Raw genomic sequence first — 11,251 nt, forward strand, 5'->3', positions numbered from 1 at the left:
AATAGACAGTTTAACTGTCTTGATCTCAGCTTAGAAATCTTCCCGGGTTCTTCAATTGAATCAGCGACCTTAGGTTGTTCCCTTCAGGAACCCGACCTTACTGTCACTCCTCCAGTTGTTTACCTCAACTTACCTGCCAACATTGGTCCTCCAGACTTGTTTGGACTTTCTCTGCTCAGTGTCTGATCACCTGATCCACTAAGACTTTTCCTGCAATATTATATTAGCCAACAACAATAATAATAATACAGAATGTTATAGTAAAACTAAACTTAGAATCACCAAGATTCGCTGGTCTTGTCAACCGCTCGTGGTCGACCGGAAACCATCCGATCAACCTTGCTTGGAGTTCACTTCTCCAAGACTTCTCGTTACCTAAGGTTATCTCCCCTTAGGATTTTCTCCATCTGACTTCACTCACCAGAACCTAAGGTTACCACCCCCTAGGATTTTCTCCACCTGGCTTCACTCACCAAGACTCAGTATTCTGCTACCCAAGGATCAGGTCCTTCAGACCTATCCACTTGGCTTCCATGATCTACCGAGATTTCCCTTCCCTAGCCTACAACTAGGACTCAGTATTCTACTACCCAGGGATCAGGTCCTCCAGACCTATCGAATCCACCTAGCTTCCATGATCTATCGAGATTTCCCTTGTCTAGCTTACAACTAGGACTTTCCATGATCAAGCTCTATTAAACATACTTAAATATATTTGTCGGATATTAAAACCTTGGAGGTCGATTGCACCAACAAACTTGTATCTATTGGCGTTCATACTAACATAGTATCACCCTTGGTGAATTTTCATGAATTATGTCCACGTAATGATACTGACTAAGAATAAGTTTTTCTGTTGTTCTAAGAATTTTGATTCCTAAATCACATCAGCTAGGCTCATGTCTTTTATGTCAAATCTTGAGTTCAACATATCTTTAGTGGATTTGATTATCTTATCATTACTCCCAATGATAAGTATATCATCTACATATATGTACAAAATGACGTAGTCATTATTTATAGCTTTCATGTAGACACATTTATCATGCACATTCATTAATCTTGAATCCATATTCTTTCATGGCATTGTCAAATTTCTCATGTTATTTCTTTAATGCTTGTTTTAAGCCGTATAACGACTTCACCAATCTACAAATCTTGTTTTCTATCCTGGCACAGAAAACCCCTTAGGTTGCTACATGTAGATTTCATCTTTTAAATCCCCGTTTAGAAAAGTTATCTTTACATTCATCTGATATATTTCGAGATTTCATAGAGCGACTATAGCCAACAATACTCTTATAGAATTTATTCTCGACACCAGAGAATATGTATCAAAGTAATCAAGGTCTTCTTGTTGTCTATATCCTTTGATTATCAATCTAGCTTGTACTAATCAATTGTGCCATCTGATTTCATTTTCTTTTTGAAGATCCACTTGCACCCTAGTGGTTGACTTCCCGAAGGAAGATCCACAAGTTCCCAAGTGTGATTTTACAAGATAGACTTTATCTCAGGTGCAATTGTCTCTCTCCAATGAGGTCCATTAGAAGAGTTTACTACTTCTGATTAACTTTGGGGCTCACATTCCAACATGAAAGTGATAAAATCTGATCTGTAGAATTTTTCTACCTAAACTCTTTTGGTCCATCTAAGCTCAACCTCAACTGGTTAATCATTATCTTCTTGGTTTTATGTTTCATATGTCTATTTTGGGGAGCTAGCATTCTCTCAAGTCTTATACGGAAACACATGCTCGAAGTATGAGGCATTTCTCGATTTTATTATTGAGTCCTTATGTATATCCAGTATTTGTGACTCATACACAAAAAACTGATACACACTGTTATTATGTGCATATCTAATAAATATACAATCAACAGTCTTTGGTTATATCTTAATACTTTTTATATCAGACACTAATACTTTGTCAAAATGTCCCCACATTCGTAAATATTTATAGGACAGTTATCTTCCATTCCACAACTCATAAGGGCTCTTATCTATCTTCTTTCGGGACACCTTATTTAAAAGATAATTAACTGTTAACACAGCTTCCCCCCATATGAACTTTGGCAGCCCAGAGCTCAATAGAAGAGCATTCATCATCTCCTTTGGAGTTCGGTTCTTCTGCTCAGCAACTCCATTTTGCTGAGGAGTGTAAGGAGCTGTTGTTTCATGTCTAATCCCATGTTCAGCACACAACTCAGTCAACAGTGATACATATTCACCGCCTCAGTCACTTTAAACCACCTTAATCTTTCTATTAAGCTGGTTTTCAATCTCATTTTTATAGAGTGTAAATTTCTCTATAGCTTCATCTTTACTTTTGAGAAGATACACATAATCATATTTTGTGTTATCATCTACAAAAATGATGAAGTATTTATTCCCACCACGTGTTGGTATACTTTTGAGGTCGCACATATCGGTATGAATTAGCTCGAGTGGTTCGTTGCTTCTTTTAATATGTTGAAATGATGACCTTGATATTTTTGCTTCAACACAAATCTCACACTTATGCTTTGGGTCAAGATGGAATGGACGTATATATACTTTGCATATTTATTAATCTACGCAATACATCGTAATTAACATATCCTAGTGTACCATGCCACAAACAGGAAGACTCAAGCATATAAGTAAAAGAGCTTTTATCTTTATTTATCTTAGGTCTAATGACCATTATATTGAGCTTGAATAGCCCATCAGATAAGTCTCTTTCTGTGAACATTCCATTCTTAGACAATACAACTCTAGCTGACTGAAAGATAATGGGAAAGTCATGCTTGCTTAATAGTGATCCGAATACTAGATTTTTCCGAATCTCCGGAATATGCAATACATTATTCAAAGTAAGGTCCTTGCCCAAGGTCATCTTCGACACTACTTTTCCTTGACCCATGATATCCGAGGTTGTTGAGTTCCCCATGAATAGCTTGTCTCCATTGACTTCTTCAAAGTTGTGGAGCAACTCCTTATTACAGCAGACATGTCTGGTGGCTCCAATATCGATCCATCATTGCTGCAGCTTTGAACCCACCGGGTTCAACTTAGAGACCACAGGGCAGAGGTCGTCCATTTTTTGTCCCTCGTTCAGATTGACCTCCTGCTTCTTATTTGGCTTTCTACATTCCAAAGATATGTAATTGACTCAGTCACAATTGAAGTACTTTCTAGAGAACTTTTTTTTGTTGATGCCTCTTCTGGATACCATCTTGGAAGACTTAGAGTTCTTCCGTTTTGAGCTTTGATCGTGTTCGACCATGTTGGCTTTCACAGTAGCCTAAAAGAACAGTTTTCTCTCTAAACTCTTTTTATCTTCTTCGATGCGAAGTCTAACAATGAATTCTTTCACATTCATCTCCTTCCACTTATGCTTCAGGTAGTTCTTGAAGTCTTTCCAACTAGGGGGCAACTTCTCAATGATAGTAATCATCTGGAATGTTTCATTTAAAACCATCCCTACTGAGTAGATCTCGTGCAAAATCACCTGAAGCTTCTGGAACTTGGTTGATCACCTTCTTGGAGTCAACCATCTTGTAATCCAGGAATCGGCCCACGATGAACTTCTTGGCCCCTACGTCCTCCATCTTGTACTTCTTGTCCAGAGACTCCCACGGCTCCTTAGCTATTCTCTTCATACTATACACAACGTACAACAAGTCGGCAAGGCAGTTGAGGATGTAGTTTCGACAAACCGAGCAATGCGATTGGACGTGCAGAAAGGTCGACCAGACGAACAGAGAGGTCGACCGGATTAGCAAAGAGACCGACCAGGTGGATAGAGAGACCTATCGGACAGACAGAGAGGCCGACCGAATGAGCGACCGAGCGAACGTAGAGGTCGAGCGAATGTGTGACTGGCCGGGTAGTAAGGCTGTATGAAATAGCCAAGTAACCGATCGGGTGGAGAAGCCGAACGTTCGAACGGGCGAGTTCCAGTGATCGCACGAGCAGCCTAGCTACTCGTTAGCTCACAGCCGCAACTCACTTTTTCTCCTTCTCTGCGAGTTCTCTTTTTTATTTTATTGTTTATAGAGATTTTTTCTAAAATGATTGATATTCTTTATCTTTGTTCCTAAATAAATTAACCATTTATGATCATGACATCGTCCATTCAATCAGCTTTACGTGGCTTTATTTCTTTCTATTATTCTATGATCACGATAAGCACGATAAAAAAAAACCAAAAAAAAATTGTTGTAAATTTAGACCTGCAACTTTTTGTGATCGTTGCAGGCATTTTTGCGGCACGATAAGTTTTTATCCTGTAGTGCCGACACATAAATAATTAATTTAAAGTATTAAAAGAAATAGATGAATTGACAAAAAAAAAAAAAAAAAAAAAACTGGATCTGTAAGAATCACTAAGTTGACTTAGAGATCAAATGGTGTTAGTTATTCGACTAAGCCAGGGATCTAATCAGTTCGCGAGTTTAGTTGACTTGCGAGTAAGGAGAAATAGTTGTTTGAGAGATTGAAGTGTCAAAAAAGATTCATGTAAACTAAAAAAATTCATAATTTCGTTTTATTCTCGATCTATTTGAAGAACCATCTCACTCTTTCCCGACGGAGAAGGCATAATCCTCCCGCCGACCAGACTCTCCACAAAACGCACGTTTTAACGCGCCGTTTTTTATAAGCTTACATCTAGATTATTTATTGCGCCGCGTTCACACCGTGTCGGCCTGCGTCGGCCCGTCCCCACCGATGCGATACCCGCGGATTCCGCGCTGATCTGGCACCCTTCGCCATCGGCCACAGCGAGCTCCCAGCTACTCCTCGACGTCCGTACCCTACATCCAGAATACATTTGTCCTCTTCTTGTATCGCTGCCGCCGTCGCACTCCATTAATTCACCTTCTCCCGTGGCTATAAATCCACCCTGCCTCATTGTTCTTATCCCTTCAGAAAAGGAGAAGAAGAGCACGAACCCAAAAGAAATCACCAAATCTAAGACAAGGGATGGGTAATTGTAGTGGCCTGCAGAGGCCAGTGACATGGGTCGACGACGAGGAGGACGGCTGGGGAGTCACTGAGAGCTTGCTCTCTGTGAAGCTTCAAGAGGAGGAGGCAGCATCAAGGAACGCTAAGAAGAAGGTCGAGAGATCGACGGATGTCAGGATCAGGATCAGGATCAGCAAGAAGCAGTTGGAAGAGCTGCTTCACCAGGCGGACGTGCAGGGGTTGCCGCTGTGCCGTGTTCTCGCCGGCCTGGTCGGTAAGCCAGTGAGACTGGAAGAGATGGAAAAGCATTGGAGGCCGAAGCTGCTCACCATACCGGAGGTCGCAGAGTTAGCTTATTGATCAGATGATTATGCAGTAGAATGAGATATAAGTTTTGTTCCTCAATTTCTCCAGTTTTTTTTTTTTTTTTTGAAGTTGTGTAGATAGTAGATCAGGTTATGTGAGTCGATTAAAAGCAGAAATGGTGGCAAAAATGTCCTTTTTGGAAATTTTTCTGTAAACGGAAGGTGCGAATCAGGAGAAGTGCTCAGTTTGTGATCTGCCTGTAAAGCGCATAAAGCAATCTAATTGACTGAGAAATGATTGGTTTCAACTTTCAACCAGAGTATCAGTACCATAAAGAAAACCTTGACGACCATCTTTTGTTATTAAGTGTCTTGACTAAACTATAAACATGTTGACGTTATAAGATCTCCCTTAGTTCCATCAGCCCGTGCAAGAATCTTCTTTAGATTATCTAGATCTTATCTTCGAATACTATCTTCATCATTGATATGGGATGTAATGAACAAATTAGGAGATGATGGATAGAGATCAAAGTCAAGAAAAATAAATATTTTCCAAATGATTTTATTATTCGTCTAGCACTAAGGTTTATAGTGTCAAACTAATCAGATTACAAGTTGTTCGGAATATGGTCAACCGACTCTTAAGTAGATCGGACATAAGAAGTTTGATGCTCTATTCTTGAATTAGAAAGCTAGCATATTCAGGCATTCAATAGCCGACCAAATTTAGGGGATGTTCGACCCACCTCACAATTGATCGACCATAGGTCTGGTTGAGAGAAAGGTCACACTCTTTACTCCGTACAAGCCTCTCTACACACACCTGGTCAACCTTATTACTAGTCATTCCTATGAGTTACCACACGACAATATGCCTGTGTAGCCGTTCGGTAATAAAATAGAACGGGTTTAGGTAGCCCCCCATTACCCGAGCCTGAGGCACTTATACGCCCAGTCAGATAAAAGGCTGATCGGACCTGAGGCACTTAACTTCATATTTCTTCCTAGATAGATTTTCAGCATGCATAGATTATCATATTGCTTCTTAAATGGACTTTCAACATGCCTAAGGCAGTATATTATTCTTTGAACAGATTGTTAACACCATTCAGCACATGATCCATCATCTTAATGCAAGGACAGGCATAAAGACAACCGACCTTAAAAGCAAACCGAAATATACTGAGCAGACAATGTGAGCAGAGAATTCAAACAACCTATTAAAATAATAATCATATATCAAAGAATATTCTTCTAAAACTTTCCTCGAGGATTGTCATGTTTCTGATCAACCGATCACTTATGACAGCATATTCCTTCAACTGCTTCATCAATGGCATAAGTTATAAACGACAAAAGAAGTACACATGCGGGTAAGGAAAGATTTCTCGGATAATTATTGCACAGATTGTACACTTTCTATTACCTAACAACCTCTTATATTCTTCGCCACCTCATGATTACAAATGTTATGAGAGGTGGTATATAAAGGGGTCCTCTCCGTTAACAAGGTACGTTTTTCAAAACATCTCAAGCTTACTCTCGCACGAGCAATACTATTCTTTATTCACCTGGCCGGAATTCGTATTGACTTGAGTGCCAGAGACGTTCGTCAAGGACTCCTTCTGATTTTTGGGCATTGATATTTTGTTTGTTCATTTTATGTGCGCGAGACCGAAGGAAAATCTTCCCTCAAAATAAAAAGTCTTATTTCAATCAACAACAACTAAATCATCGTTACCAGCACGTTATTTCTTCGTGTTTTTCAGACAGGAACAATCATCCTCTTGGCCTTTGGGACATGGCTGCTATCCCAAAGTTAGTTTGCTTTAAATTATGCTATCACTTCTTCTGGTTGCATATTATGCCTTTTTTTTCTCCCTCAATATGCCACAAGCTTCTCTAATTATTGTGTGTATATTTCATCATGAAGGAAAAAAAAAGCTTCTCTCAATTTTTAATTGAGAGATTTAATTTGTTCTCTTTTGGATACTTCAGTGCGGCTTCAAGTGACAGCTTCATAGCTACTGAACATAATTATTTTTTCATCCATTTTCCAATGCTTATTTAGCTATTTACACACGCTACAAAGTTTGATCTAAAGTCGTTTTCAAAGGCATGAATGCTTCCATCATATATATATATATACAGCAGCAGCACCGCTCACTAATTAAATTTCTTCAGATGATCGATCGGCTTAATGAATCAACAGTTTACACCACTTAATAAATATTTTCTTTTAGCCTATTCATTTAGACTTCAACTCCTATTAATTTAGTCTACTATTTCAACCTCCAACTCAATCTGTAATCTAATACATGCTTATTATCCTTGACATCAAGGTTTCAAACTTCAATCTATTCGTGTCAGTCAATATACTATTTGATGGATTAATTAAACCAAATTTAACTTTCCAAGAAAAACCTCTTCATCTTCCTTGCACGTTGAAGATTAAGTGACAAATAAAACTTCCCAACAAACTCTTCATTTTATACAATAATTTCAGTTTTTTAAGAGCCAAAATTAACGTTATCTTCTTTAATATTGGTGTAAGTTACAAGTCAGTCAAAAGTGTATAAAAGGAGATGAACATGTATTGTTTTAGAGATACCAAAAAACTTTTAAAAAAAACTTGTCTTCCTCTTAATCTTCTTCCTCCTCTAAATATACTTTGTTCTTTTAGTAATTTTCCTTCAATCTGGTATCAGAGTTATGGCCAACAATCTTGTTTCTCTTGTGCCTCGATTCAATGGTGAAAATTTTGATTATTGGAGCACTCTCATGAAGTTATGTCTTGAATCCTGGAGCATTATTGATGAAGGAGTACCAGAGGAGGAAGATCAATTAACCGAACCACAAAGAAATATTTTGAAAAACAAGAAACAAAAGGATAGAAAAGCTCTTTTTCAAATTTATCAAGCCCTTGAAATTTCAGTTTATGAAAGGATTTCAAAAGCAACGAGTGCTCAAAGAGCATGGGAGATTCTACAAACAACTTATTCCGGCCAAGACCAAGTGAAAAAGGTACGCTTACAATCTCTACGAGCAGATTTTGAAAAATTAGAGATGAAAGATAATGAAAAGGTTTCAGAGTACTTCACACGAACCAGTTCTATTGTGAATCAAATGGCATCAAATGGAGAAATCATGGAAACCCAAAGGGTAGTGGAGAAAATCTTACGAAGTCTATCAAACAAATTTGATCATGTGGTAGTTGCTATTGAAGAATCACAAGATATTTCACTAATGTCCTTGGAAAGTTTGCAAGGAAGATTGGAAGCTCATGAGGTTAGAATCCTTCAACGAAGTCCTTTTATCTCTACTTCAAATCAAGCTTTGAAATCCCAGTTCACATCCACGGGAGGCCGTGGCTCTTATCGTGGACGTGGAAGAGGTCGAAATCAAAGAAGAGGTGGTAGATTTTTTTACCAGCAGTCACACGAAAATGGAAAAGAAGAGTCTCAAAAGGAGGAGAGACAGTTTTCCTATAATTTCCAAAGAGGAAGAGGACGTAGAAATTACAAAGGTACAAAACCTTATATTGAATGTCATTATTGTCATAAGCCAGGACATAAAATAAATGATTGTTGGGAAAAATATCCTGAGAAAAAACTTGAAGTTGGATTAGTACATGAAAATGAATCTCATAATTCTGAAACTTTACTGATTGCTAGTGATGGAAATATTGAAAATATTTGGTATTTGGATAGCGGTGCAAGTCGGCATATGACTGGTAATAAAAGCTTATTTTCAACGCTAGTAGAAGCTAATCATGGGCAAGTAACTATTGGAGATGCTAAGTCCTACAAAATTGAAGGAGTAGGAGAAATCTCTTTCAAAACAAAGTCTGGAAAAATTGACAAAATGTCTGAGATATTTTATGTTCCTGGTTTACAGAGTAATCTACTTAGTGTTGGTCATTTATTGAAAAAAGGTTTTGATATTCATTTTGCTGATAAGTATTGCACCATGAAGAAGAAAAATCAGTATGTAGCAAAGATCAGTTTGGGCTCAAATAATTTATTTCCTCTCAAACTTGATATTATAAATGATGCTTGTTATCTTACTTCTAATGAAGAAAATTCCAAGTTGTGGCATGACAAATATGGGCATCTGAATTTTCAAAGCTTGAAGGAGTTAGCAAGCAAAAATATTGTTTAAGGACTTCCTAAAATTGATGGGATAAGTGAAATCTGTGAAGAGTGTCAGCTTGGAAAGCAACATCGAGAGACATTCCCATCTAAATCTAAGTTCGAATCACATTCATCCTTGGAACTTGTCCACACAGATCTTTGTGGACCTATGCGTGTACCATCTCTCGGAGGTAACTTATATTTTTTATTATTTGTTGATGATTACACCAGAAAAACTTGGATTTATTTTGTTAAAGAAAAATCAGAAGCTCTCTCTTGCTTTAAAGTATTCAAAAGTCAAGTGGAAAAATTTTTTTGCTATCAAATAAAAAATCTGAGAAGTGACCGAGGAGGTGAATTTTTATCTTCTTTATTTGAAGAATTCTGTCAAAACCATGGTATTAGACATGAATTGACAGTTCGGTATACGTCGCAACAAAATGGTGTCGCGGAAAGAAAAAATAGGACAATCATGGACATGGTCAGATACATGTTGAAGAAGAAAAATTTATCAACTGAATTCTGGGCTGGAGCAGCTTCTTGTGTCGTCTACCTAATCAATAGATCACCGACAAAAAGGTTACAGAATTCTACTCCAAATGAGGCATGGTATGGAAAGAAACCAAATGTTACTCATTTAAAAACTTTTGGTTGTCTTGCATATTCTCATATTCCTGATGCTTTAAGAACTAAACTTGATGACAAGTCTGAAAAATGCATTTTTATTGGATATAGTGAAAGAAGCAAAGCTTACAAGCTTTACAATCCAAAAACAAAAAAAATTGTGATTAGCAGGGATGTTCGCTTTGATGAAAAAGCTTCTTATGTTTTCTCAGATTCGACAGGTTCATCAAGTTGGGAAATTCTTGAATTTGAAGATGATTCTTCATCACTACAACCTAATATTCCTGAAAGAAATATGTCTCCATCACCATCACAAAGAAGAACAAGAAGTTTGAGAGATATTTATGATGTGACTGAAGAGATAAATATGACAGATCAAGTCTATTTTGCTTTCTTTGCAGGAGAAGATCAAATCACATATGAAGAAGCATCAAAAGAAAAGAAATGGGTGCATGCCATGAATGAAGAGATAAGCTCCATTGAGAAAAATGGTACATGGGAGCTCACTACTTTGCCACCATACAAATCTCTGATTGGTGTGAAATGGATCTTTAAGACTAAAACAAATCCAGATGGCTCCATTAATAAATACAAAGCAAGATTGGTTGCAAAGGGATACAAACAGAAAGAAGGTGAAGATTTTAATGAGGTATTTGCTCCTGTTTCTAGACTTGATACAGTTCGATTGATTATTGCACTTGCTGCTCAAAAGGGTTGGAAATTATTTCAAATGGACGTCAAATCAGCTTTTTTAAATGGTTTTCTTCAAGAAGAAATTTATATAGAACAACCCCCTGGTTTTGTGAAAATAGGTGATAAGGACAAAGTATATAAGCTCAGAAAGGCTCTCTATGGTTTGAAGCAATCACCTCGTGCATGGTATGACCGAATTAATGATTATTTTATTAAATATGGTTTTCAAAGTTGTCCTTTTGAACATACACTTTATATCAAACAAAATTCTGAAGGTGGTTTTATACTTGTGAGTCTTTATGTCGATAACCTTATTTTTACCAAAAATAATATGGAGATATTGACAAAATTTAAGAACTCTATGATGAGAGAGTTCGAAATGACAAATTTGGGTGAGTTGCATTATTTTTTGGGCATGAGTGTTCAACAATCAAGAGAAGGAACTTTTATCTCACAAGAATACTATGCAACTCAAATTCTTAAAAGGTTCAAGATGGAACATGCAAACCCAGTCTCAACTCCTTGCATCACAGGTCTGAAACT

General features: G+C 37.5%; 1 protein-coding gene across 1 annotated transcript; it reads left to right on the plus strand.

The window, feature by feature from the left end:
• Nucleotides 1-4,879: 4,879 nt before the first annotated feature.
• Nucleotides 4,880-5,570, plus strand: LOC122000390. The gene has a single exon (XM_042554801.1). The coding sequence runs from the start codon at nucleotides 4,969-4,971 to the stop codon at nucleotides 5,308-5,310; it is 342 nt and encodes a 113-aa protein (XP_042410735.1). The 5' UTR covers nucleotides 4,880-4,968; the 3' UTR covers nucleotides 5,311-5,570.
• Nucleotides 5,571-11,251: the final 5,681 nt, after the last annotated feature.

Source organism: Zingiber officinale, chromosome 7A (genome assembly GCF_018446385.1).
Source record: "Zingiber officinale cultivar Zhangliang chromosome 7A, Zo_v1.1, whole genome shotgun sequence".
Classification (NCBI taxonomy): domain Eukaryota; kingdom Viridiplantae; phylum Streptophyta; class Magnoliopsida; order Zingiberales; family Zingiberaceae; genus Zingiber; species Zingiber officinale.